Below are 12,055 nucleotides of genomic sequence, written 5' to 3' on the forward strand. Positions count from 1 at the left end.
CATTCTGAGCTGCACAGGTTTATGCATTGAAAATTCTTATGATTCAGCAGAGCCACACCTTCAAATGGTCTGGTTCACACACAGTTCCCTGCCTCACCTTGGAGTTAGTTCTCCTAGCTGTGGCTACTATTTCCTAGTCTTGTTTCATTCTTCTTGATGCTGTTTATTTGTGTATTTAGGCCCACTATAGTGGCCTTTCTAGTTTATGTTCTGTTTTGGTTTGTCTGTGTGTTTGCCTCTGTGTCTGTTTATTCTTGTCCTGTTGGTGTACTCCCCTGTCTGTATTTGTTCTGGGCACCTTTCTGTCCCTTGCTCTGTTGCAGCCTTGCTACCTTAATGGTGCTCTCCTGAACCCCATCCCTGTCACACTGCACCACTATCTAAGTCCTGTAGCCACCAGAACCGGAGAGCTCAACTCAAAGGGAAGGTGGCTAGTCAGGCTACTTGACTCCTAGCCAACTTGACTCCTAGCCAACTTCTGGGGAGTCTAGCCAACTCCTGCCTCAGGGTTTATCCAAGCACCAGCCATTCATGGCCAGACAAATAATCCTTGAATCCCAGCCAGACAAAGAGTAGCAGCAACTTGCAACATTACTAGATCCGCCTTCTTGGCCAAGCTAGGGCTACCAAAGATGGTGATCCTTTATCTGTCTCAGGGTTCTGTCTATGAGGGACCAGGAAGGAATAAATTCATTCATTGACTATGGCTGAATCAGGGCATCGATCCTGCTGAAACCCCATGCCTTCTGGTGACTGAAGAACCTGATGTTACACACGTCAGTCACAGACGGCTGCGACCACAGTTGCTCACCTATTTCTTTGCAGCTTTGGCTCCGTTGGGAAGATTTGCGGCCTCCACCAGCTACTGCCAGCCTGTCTACCGTTCCCAGGCCTCCCTGGACGCTGCTGACTGCCATCTTGCCCTTAGAATCCCCTAGGCGCGCTCGCATGCGCATGGGCCAGTCTTAAGCACGTCATGGTGGAAGCCTCGAGGGCGTCCCCCTCCAGATGACATCATCCTTCCAGGACATTTAAGCCAGCTGGCCCTGCCTACCTACGACTTGGCAACGAGTTCCCTCATTGCTGAATCCGCTTCGGTCACTACGGACTTCCCGTTCCGGTTCCTGCTCCTTGGCATAAGATGCTCTGGGTACCAGCTCCTCGGGGACCCTTCCTCATCTCTGGCTATCCGCTCCTCGGAGGCCTTTCGTCTTAGACTATTGCTTGCCCCGTTCCCGGGGCTTCTCTTGGAACCTTCGCTACTGTGAGTACCTCCGCTCTATGGACCACTACCGTACCATCTCTAGTGTGGAACCCTCATCGGTGTACCCACGCTGTGGACCACTACCATGTCATCTCTTCTGATGAACCCTCATCAGTGTGCCCTGCTCCACGGATCACTACCGTATCATCTCTACTGTGGAGCCTCAACGGTGTACCCCGCTCTGCAGACCATTGCTGTATCTTTACTACAGAGGTATTCGCCTTGGGTATACCCCACTGCACAGACTCTGTGATTTTCTCCTGCACTCCCCGCTTCACAGGCAGTGCCTTTCTATTTCTCTAATAAAGACTCTATCCTACAGCTGTGTCTGATGTCCACTGAGACCTCGCCTCCCGACGGTGAGGCTCACAGGGCTCCTCCCTGTGGGCGGTACCATCTCTCACCTCGGCCCAGGGTCCACATACCTACAAATCCTAACACCTGACTCTTGGCATTCTTGCAAGTTGCCATTAGATTCATGTAAGGAAGTCCCACCAGATATCTGTCTTCTGAAAGTCTTAGCTGTGTTCCCAATTTCTGGGGTCTATTGTATTTCTGCTGAGGAAGTCAGCCTGAATGTTGACTATTCCTGCAAAGTGAGTTGCAAAAGGTTGTAGGAAATTCTGTTCTGCTCAATGGAAGAGCAGATTGGCTTTGTGAACCACCGATGGATTACAAGGGTCCCTCTGCCTGTTCACATAAGCTACTACTACGGCATTGTCTGAGAGTACTAGATATGAAGATTGCTCATCTCAAAATTCACTACCTAACCTACAAAACTCTGTTGGACAACTGACCATGATGTCCCCTTTGTATAAAAATGTTTTACCCATTACAACCTTGAACATCCTGGAAGCATTGGCAAGACCAAAGAGAAGGGCCCTAAACTTAGAACACAATGGAGAAGGTACAGAGAAGGGCTACCAAAATGATAATGGGAATGGAACAGTTCCCCTATGAGGAAAGACTAAAGAGGTTAGGACTTTTCAGCTTGGAGAAGAGATGGCTGAGGGGGGATATGATAGAGATGTTTAAAATCATGAGAGGTCTAGAACGGGTAGATGTGAATTGGTTATTTACTCTTTCGGATAGTAGAAAGACTAGGGGGCACTCCATGAAGTTAGCATGGGGCACATTTAAAACTAATCGGAGAAAGTTCTTTTTTACTCAACGCACAATTAAACTCTGGAATTTGTTGCCAGAGGATGTGGTTAGTGCAGTTAGTATAGCTGTGTTTAAAAAAGGATTAGATAAGTTCTTGGAGGAGAAGTCCATTACCTGCTATTAAGTTCATTTAGAGAATAGCCACTGCCATTAGCAATAGTAACATGGAAAAGACTTCGTTTTTGGGTACTTGCCAGGTTCTTTTGGCCTGGATTGGCCACTGTTGGAAACAGGATGCTGGGCTTGATGGACCCTTGGTCTGACCCAGTATGGCATGTTCTTATGTTCTTAAAATTGCAGAAATATTTGATGATCCTCCCTGATAGGGATGTGAAAAGAAGAATCTGACAGCAGTGCTGATAGCTTATGCTTCCAGCAATGCTGACAGAGCAACGCTGGAAGCTACCAGAATTGCAATGTACTACGATCCTGGGGAACAAATGGGTTTCTGATGGTACTGGGAGGGGGCAACCAATTGCCTCACTGGGGAGGGGGCAGGAAGAAGATGGGAGACTAACAGTGACCACTCATACGTTTCTTTTGAGATGGTACTGAGAGTGGTTTCAGAGAGTGGAGGGGCTCTGCCTGATAGGGCACTTTTTTATACTTTGAGTAGGGAAATAGTAATTGGACTAACAAGCCAGCAGAACACATTTTTTTTTTATTAAGCCTGTCGCCACTTTACCAGCTAAATTCTTTTGAATACAACCAGTTAAATCTAAAGTTATTCAATTACTTTTAGTTGGATAACAATCTAACCAGCAATGTTCAAAAGATGGCCAGTTAGGTTTAAAGCTATTCAGTTAGATCTAGCCAAATAACTTTATTCAGGGATATCCCATTCAATATCCAGGATAATTTATCCGGGTAACATTAGCTGGATAAGTTAGCCATTTCAGGCTTTTTTGAATATTAGCCTCTTTGAGTATTGAGGCTTTAGAGCAGTGGTTCTCAACCCTGTCCTGGGGACCCCCCCAGCCAGTCGGGTTTTCAGGATATCCACAATGAATATGCATGAGAGAAAATTTGCATGTTATGGAGGCAGTGTATGCAAATTTTCTCTCATGCATATTCATTGTGGATATCCTGAAAACCCGACTGGCTGGGGGGGTCCCCAGGACAGGGTTGAGAACCACTGCTTTAGAGTAAGTCCAAAGATCATGCAAAATGAAAGAAAATTATTGATAACAAAATCTGGCATGCACCAACCTTCACAAACAGCGAGGATATCTTTTCAGAGGTGTTATAGTAACGAGAGATGTTGTGAATCATTCCAATGGCATTCATGAGTCTTGGGATAGAATCCATCATGGACACCTGAATAGACATGGACACCACAGCCATTTAATAAGACAGTTTTTAAAGGCAGAAGCAGTGGGTAAACTTTCTTTTTTAAAATTACAGGCTGCTTAATAGTGCCTATTTGTAAAACTGTAAGTCAACTGCCATTTTTCAACATTTTTAAATACCCAAACTAAAATCATCTTCCTCTTTGTCCTGCAGACCAGTCTATATGAATGGGCTTTCACTGCTGGCCAGCAGGTGGAGGCAGAGAACTTTTTCTACATTTTCTTACATCAGCTTTCCCTATATATTCTGGGATAGCCGGGCAGACCTTCAGCAGTTCTCTGCTTCCAAGCTGGCGGTAGGCTAGGGATAGCTGGGGATTACTAAAAACAAAAACAAAACCAAAAAAAAAGAAAAGAAACAAAGGGAGGAGTTTGGATTTTTTTTCCTACTTTTTGATTCCTTAAGTATATATTTGTTTGGCTCTTTTTACAAAAAAGAATAAAAAGGGGAGGGGGGGAACGTTCAGTATACTTGTCTTGCTTCCAATAAAAAAATCTGGTCCACGTTTGGGCCTAGCAGGCAAAAAAGAAAATAGGAGCCAAGAACTGCATAGGGCAGTTCCACTAAGGGGGAGAAACTCACTCAGAAAGAATAAAAGAGCAGCCAATGGGAAAAGGAACCCCCCTCCCTTCCATAGGCCCCCCCCCCTTCCCGCCATGGCCGACAGAGGCCAAAAATGTTTGCAGAGCGGGGAAAAGAGACAGAGCTCAATAGCAGGCTCTTTTTGTCCCCAATGCAATGCCCCGAGTTCCCAGAGAAGCAGGTATATTGGGGATGAACAGAAAATAGAAGCAGGTCACTGCATGAGGAACAGCCGATGCCAGCTCAGCAGGAAGGGAGGGAGCAAGCAGACCAAGTAGACAGCTCAGGGTGGGGAGATGCTTCCGACGCACCCACAGGCCCAACTAACACTGCAGCTATACCCATAGGCCAGGGGCAACCAGAGCCAAGTGAAAACATGGATTTCTTAACTGAATTCATTTTATTAAAGCATCAGGCCTACAGGAAAATGAAGAATAAGCCTGGTGGCCAGGATGGGGCCCCATATATTTTCTTGGTACCCCACAGCGGAGAGCACAGAGAGTAAATAGGTCCCGAAGGGGAAATGAGCCCTTTGATACTCTCCCCACTCCCTGATCAGTTCTGATAGCGAACCAGGAGATGCTCTGAGCCAGAAGAACAGCTGGGTGAGGGGAAGGAGAAGGACAACACAGACTGTTTAGAAGGGAGGAATTAGATCCATATTGAGAAAGTTATGTAGGCTTTGAGTCTGCAAGCAGAAGAAAAGGATGTTGAGAAGTGCTCACAGGGAGACCCAATTCCTCAAGGCAGTAGAAAGCTGCCTAAAGCCTTCCGACTATACCCAGCCATCAGAGAGATAAGAGTGGAATGGGAAGCACCAGATGTAGCCCTAAAAGCAAGGCAGGTAATGGACACACTTTATCCATTACAACATACAGAAGGGGATGAGCTGTTTAAGGTGCCGAAAGTGGGCACACCCATAGCAGCAGTAACAAGGAAAACAACAATCCCAGTAGAAGGAGGCACAGCCCTCAAAGATGCACAGATCAGAAATATATAGGGTGACCCATGGAAAAGTAGCCCGCCTCCAATACCAGTGCATTGGAGGCGGGCTATTTTTCTCTGGGCCACCCTGTAGAATCTCTGCTAAAGAAAGCCTTTGAGGTTGCTAATCTCTCTCTACAAACCACAGTCTGTGGGGAGTTTGTTGCTAGGGCACTGGTGAAGTAGTTGCAGCAGCACTGGGAGGTGGTGCTGGATCCGCATGAAGTAGCAAAAGCAGAAGTGGTTAGGTTGGAATCCAGTTCGCATTCTTAGCAGACACACTATATGATTTAATCAGAACTTCAGCTAAGCAGTTGGCAACAGTAGTGGTAACGAGGAGGTTTCTGTGGCTGAAGCAGTGGGCAGCAGACACTGCCTTAAAGTCTAGATTGAGCAGCTTGCCCTTTACAAGGAATCTCCTCTTTGGAGAGGAGCTTGATGTCTTGCTGAAAGGGTTATTAGAGGCAAGACCACAAAGGCTACCAGAAGACAGGAGTAGAGCACTTGGGAGAAACTTCTAAGTCTAAGGAAACGAGGAAATATAGGCCAGGTAGGGCACAGAACATCCAGGGAGTAAGCTCAAGCTGAGACAGCCCTTTCATGGGAACCAAAGGTGAGCCCAAGACAAGGCACCCCAGAATTCAAGGGGCTTTAGGGGTACTAAATAATGGTTTAGGGGCCCAGTCCTTGATTCCTTAGTAGGCAACCGTCTATCACTCTTTTTGGAGGAATGGGTTCAGATAATCAGAGACAGGTAGGTCCTGGAAATTATTCATCAGGATCTTTTCAGCTTTCTCCCCAATAAAAGAACGGGCCATTTGAGAGATGCTAAACTGCCTTCTGGTGCTAGAAGCAATAATGCTAGTGCCCACCCTAGAAAGAGGAAAAGAGTACTATTCTCTGTATTTTGTGGTCCCCAAGAAAGAAGGGATGTTTTGCCCAGTGTTGGACTTAAAGAGGGTAAATAAGGTACCCAGAGTGCCTTGATTAAGAATGGAAATTTTAAGATCTGTGGCAGCAGCAATCAGCAAGGGGGAGTTTCTCATGTCCCTGGACGTGGCGGAAGCCTATTTGCATATCTCCATTAGACCAGCGCATCGGAAAATTTTAAGGTTTGTGATCCTAGGAAACCATTTTCAATTCAAAGCTCTACCTTTTGAATTGGCCACAACACCACAAATCTTTAGAAAGGTGATGGCTGTCATGGCATCCTCCCTGAGAAGGGAAGGCATTCCGGTCCATCCACATCTGGACAACTGGTTAATCAGGACCAGACTGAGGGAGGAGAGTAAGAGTTTAACCCAGCAGGTAAGATGCCACCTCAATTCATTGGGCAGGGTGGTGCAGAAGGCCAAGAGCTATCTGCAGCCATCCCAAACATTGGTGTACCTGGAAGCCCTATTCAATACCATACAGAGGAAAGTGTTCATGATGCAAGCAAGAGGCAAAAAGCTGAGAGCTCAGGTAAGAAAACTGACAGTGAGCAGAAGGCCAAGTGCAAGGGAATACCTGCAGGTATTGGGCTCGATGGCAGTGGCAATAGATGTGAGTCCCTGGTTGAGGGTGCATATGGGCCCACTGCAGAGGACATTACTCTCCTGTTGGAATCCCAACAGTCTAAAGTACAAGGAAAAACTCGAACTTCCATCCAAAACCAAAACCAGCCTTCAATGGTGGCTAGGGAAGTGCAGTTTACACACAAGAGTGAGCCTGGTCCCTCTGGTATGAAACATACCAGTAGCAGACACCAGCCAGACAGGTTGGGGAGCCCACTGCAAAGGGCAGGTGACACAAGGAAGATGGATGGAGAAACAGTCTGGTTTGTCAATGAGCCTTTTGGAAGACTGGCACTCAAGGAGTTGTACCCAAAGGTTTAAGCAAGAGCAATAAGAGTGCTATCAGACAGCACATCGGCAGTAGCATACTTGAAGAAAAAGGGATTACCCGGGGCTCTTGGTTAGAAAGGGAAATGGCATGGCTGATGAGCTGGGCAGAGGAGCACTTCATAGCATTGTCAGCCAGGCATATAGCAGGGATGAAAAACACACAGGCAGATTACCTCAGCAGAGTCACGCTAGATCAAGGAGAATGGGAGCGTATGGACAAAGCATTCACAAGGATAAGAGAAAGGTGGGAGAATCTCCACTGGGATCTCATGGTATTCCAGAAGAATGCCAAATTGAGAAATGTTTTCAGCAAGGGGTGGGAAGAAAATTCAAGGGGAATAGATGCACTGATCCAGCCATGGCCAGTAGACCAACTGCTGTATATCTTTCCCCCTTGGCCACTGATAGCAAGATCGTTGAGAAGAATAATGGACCATGAGGAATGGGTCATCCTGGTGGTGCCGGACTGACCCAGAAAAGTGTGGTATGCAGACCTTGTGAAACTAAGCAAGGACAGGACAATGAAGCTGGGAACAGCCAGGGGCCTGCTCAAGCAGGGTCTGGTGTTGATGGAAAACTCCAATCTGTCTTACAGTCTGGCTCTCAAGAGGAGGAAATTAAGAAGACAGGGTTATTCAGAGGTGGTGGTCTCCACTTTGCTGAAGTCTAGGAAGCATATAGCATATGGCAGGGTCTGGAAGTTGTGCAGGAGAAGTTATGCAGGAGAAAAGCATTATTCTGGATAAGACTCAACTGAAAACAATTCTTCAATTTCTGCAAGATGACCTCAGAAGGGCTCCATGAAGCAGTCATTTATTCCATCAGGAATTTTATGTCTCTAGCATGTCCTGATGTTACATTTATCCAGTCAATATTGGGGTAATTGAAATCTCCCATTATTACTGCACTGCCAAATCGGTTAGCTTCCCTGATCTCTCTTAGCATTTCATCATCTGTCTGATCATTTTGGCCAGGTGGACGATAGTATACTCCTATCACTATACTCTTACCCAACAGACATGGGATTTCTACCCATACAGATTCTACTGAGCATTTAGTCTCTTGAATGATCTTTATCCTGTTGGACTCTTTACCCTCCCAGACAAAAACTGCTATACCCCCACCAAGTTGATCGTCCCCATCATTGCGGGATAATTTATACCCTAATATAGCTCTGTCCCATTGGTTATCCTCCTTCCACCAGGTCTCTGAGAAGCCAATTATGTCTCATCATTCACTGCTATACGTTCTAAGTCTGCCATCTTACTTCTTAGACTTCTGGCACTGGCATACAGACAATTCAAAATGATTTTTTGTTTGTATTAACAACCTTCTTTTCAGCTGATATGGATAATTTGGAATTCTTTAGCGTAGGTGACTCTTCTTATAGGCACATGGGCTACTTTTGCTTTTATTGGAACCTCTCTGTTGGGGTGCCCTAACTCTCCTGTTTCATTAGTATCCTTCAAAAATACATTTCTCCGAACCATGCATTGCTGAGTGACTGTCGGCTTTCCCCCTTGTTCTAGTTTAAAAGCTGCTCTATTTCCTTTTTAAAAGTTAGCGGCAGCAACCTGGTTCCATTTTGGTTAAGGTGAAGCACATCCTTTTGGAAAAGTCTCTCCCTTCCCCAAAAAGTTGTCCATTTCCTTACAAAACTGAATTCCTCTTTCCTGCACCATCGTCTCATCCACACATTGAAACTTCAGAGCTCTGCCTGCCTCCGGTGATCTGCATGTGGAACAGGAGGCATTTCAGAGAATGCCACCCTGGAGGTTCTGGATTTCAACTTTCTACCTAAAATCTTAAATTTGGCTTCCAGAACCTCCCTCCCACAAATTCCTATGTCATTGGTTCCCACATGTGCCACAACAGCCGGCTCCTCCCCAGCACTGTCGATAATCCTATCTAGGTGACGTGTGAGGTCCACCACCTTTGCACCAGGCAGGCAAGTTACCAGGCGGTCCTTACATCACCAGCCACCCAGCTATCTACATTTCTAATAATCGAATCAACAACTATGATGGCCAACCTAACCCTTCCCTTCTGGGAGACTTGTCCTCAGTGCAAGAGGACAACACATCATCTGGAGAGCAGGTCCTTGCTACAGGATCACTTCCTGCTACTCCAGGGTAATGCTCTCCAACTGGGAGAACTTTCTGATCCAAGGCAGCACCAGGGCTGCCAGACTGGATTTGGGACTTGGCTACTATGTCCCTGAAGGTCTCATCAATGTACCTCTCTGTCTGCCTCAGCTCCTCCAAGTATGCTACTCTAGTCTCTAGAGATCGGACTCTTTCTCTGAGAACCAGGAGCTCTTTGCACCGGATACACACATACGATTTCTCACTGGTGGGTAAAAAAAAAAACATACCTGTGACACTCGATGCAAAAGACTGGAAAGCCCCCCTTTTGCTGCTGGACTGCTGCCTTCATCTTACTTTTGTTAGTTCTTAGTTAAGTTTAGGGTGCTAAGGGAGTTGGAACTAGAATACTTTAAATTTATAGGTGTATTCACTAATTAATCTGCTAGTGACCCTTAAGGGAATGATTTAGAAAAGAGCCTGATTGATTTTTACTGAAAAAGTGTCTCGCCTAAAAATCAAGGGCTGAGCTAGGGGTGGGTGGGAGGGCAAGACAGATGCTAGAATTAACTCCCTGTGGCTTGCTTATTATCTCAGAAACACACAAACTCTAAAGAATATATGCCACTGTTAAACCTCTCTCCAACCTTTTTTAAGTCCTAAGAATTTCCAAGGCTATACAATGCATGGAACAAAAACATGCTTCTGACAGCTACCCTTTCATTTGTAAACAGAAAACAAGTCTACTCACAGGATCACTGTTGTATAGTGGGTCACAGTATTTCTCAAGTGTGTACAAGTATTTCACATTGTCTTTGGCTTCATTTGCAGCATCTGTTATGCGAGTGTCCAATTCTCGCCAAGTCTTGAGAATATAAAAAAAAAGCAGATGAGTAATTTTAAAACCATACCATTAAAGCAGCTTTTTCAAAATATTAACCTGACTGTTTCTTAACTTTATAGCTTACTCTTTGGGTTTTATTCCTGTCTTCTTTCTTTGCAATAAAATGTTTTCTTATATTTTAGATTGTTTTGAATAAATAGTGTGCACTTTACATTATGGCCAGACACACTTTTCTAAAAGTATGCTAAACCAACTCGACATTTCTTTTGTTGTGATGCATTAAAGAACATAAGACTTGCCATATTGGGTCAGACCAAGGGTCCATCAAGCCCAGTATCCTGTTTCCAACAGGGGCCAAGTCAGGTCACAAGTACCTGGCAGGATCCCAAGAGGTAGATAGATTCCAAGCTGCTTATCCCAAGAATAGGCAATGGATTTCTGCAACTCTCCCTTAATAATTGTTAATGGACTTTTCCTACAGGAACTTGTCCAAACCTTTTTTTAAACGCAGCTATACTAAATGTTTTACCACATCCTCTGACAATGAATTCCAGAGCTTAATTATGAATTGAGAATATTTTTTCTTATTAGTTTTAAAGGTATTATCCAGTAACTTCATTGTGTATCCCCTGGATTTGTACTTTTTGAAAGAGTAAACAACTGATTAACATTTACTCGTTCCATTCCACTCATTTTATAGACTTCTATGAAATCACCCCTCAGCTATCTCTTCTCTAAGCTGAAGAGCCCTAACCTCTTTAGCCTTTCTTCATAGGGGAATTGTTCCATCCCCTTTATTATCTTGGTCACACTTTTCTAATTCTGTACCTTTTCTAATTCTGCTGTATCTTTCTTGAGATGTGGTGACCAGAACTGAACACAATACTCAAGATGAGGTCTTACCATGGAGCAATACAGAGGCATTATGATATTCTCTATTTTATTCTCCATTCCTTTCCTAATAATCCCTAGCATTCTATTTGCTTTCTTGGCTGCTGCTGAACACTGAGTAGAAGATTTAAATGTATTTTCAATTATGAGCCCTAGATCCTTTGTGGAATCTTACATTTTGTAACTATAATTTAGGTTTCTCTTCCCTAAGTGCATCACTTTGCACTTGCCTACATTAGATTTCATTTGCCATTTGCATGCCCAGTCTCCCAGTTTTGCAATGTCCTCTTGCAAGTTCTCACAATCCTCTTGTGATTTGAGAACTCTGAATAATTTTGTATCATCGGCACATTTGAACACCTCATTTGCTGTTCCCATTTCCAGGTCATTTATAAATATACTAGCCGTTAAGCCCGTAACAACAGGCTACATTTAAAAAAAAAATTTTCGGTTCATTTCCTTCCCACTCCCTCCCCCTCATTCTCCCTCCTCCCTCTCCCCCTTCCCCCTCCCCTCCCCCCTTCCCCTCTATTCTCTCTTCCTCCCTCTCCCCCCCTATTCTCCCTCCCTCCCCTCTTCCTCCCTCTCCCCCTCCCCCTCTATTCTCCCTCCCCCTCTATTCTCCCTCTTCCTCCCTCTCCCCCCCCCATTCTCCCTCCTCTCCTCCCTCCCCACTTCCTCCCTCTCCCCCCCTCCCCCTCTATTCTCCCTCCCCCCGCCCTCCCCTCTTCCTCCATCTCTACCCCCTCCCCCTCTACTGCTTCCCTCCCTCTCCCCCTGCCCCTCTATTCTCGCCTCCCTCTCTCCTCCTTATCTCCCTTCCCCCCCCCCTCCCCTTCCCCTCTCCTCCCTCTCCCCTTCCCCTCTCCTCCCCCTCCCCTTTCCCTCTCCTCCCCCCTTCCCCCCCTCTTTCCCCCCTCTTCATGCCCCTTCCTCTCCTCCCCCTCCCTTTCCTCTCCTCCCCCCCTCCCCTTTCCCTCTCCTTCCCTCACTCTCCCCCTCACTC

General features: G+C 45.7%; 1 protein-coding gene across 1 annotated transcript in view; it reads right to left on the reverse strand.

Annotated features, from left to right (window-relative positions):
• DNAH5 (dynein axonemal heavy chain 5) overlaps window positions 1-12,055 on the reverse strand; it is a 640,276-nt gene that overhangs the window by 511,358 nt on the left and 116,863 nt on the right. Inside the window, 2 exon segments of the mRNA XM_029590044.1 lie at window positions 3,638-3,745; window positions 10,066-10,179. Of these exon segments, the coding sequence (XP_029445904.1) occupies window positions 3,638-3,745; window positions 10,066-10,179 (222 nt within the window).

This window comes from Rhinatrema bivittatum, chromosome 2 (assembly GCF_901001135.1).
Source record: "Rhinatrema bivittatum chromosome 2, aRhiBiv1.1, whole genome shotgun sequence".
Taxonomy (NCBI): domain Eukaryota; kingdom Metazoa; phylum Chordata; class Amphibia; order Gymnophiona; family Rhinatrematidae; genus Rhinatrema; species Rhinatrema bivittatum.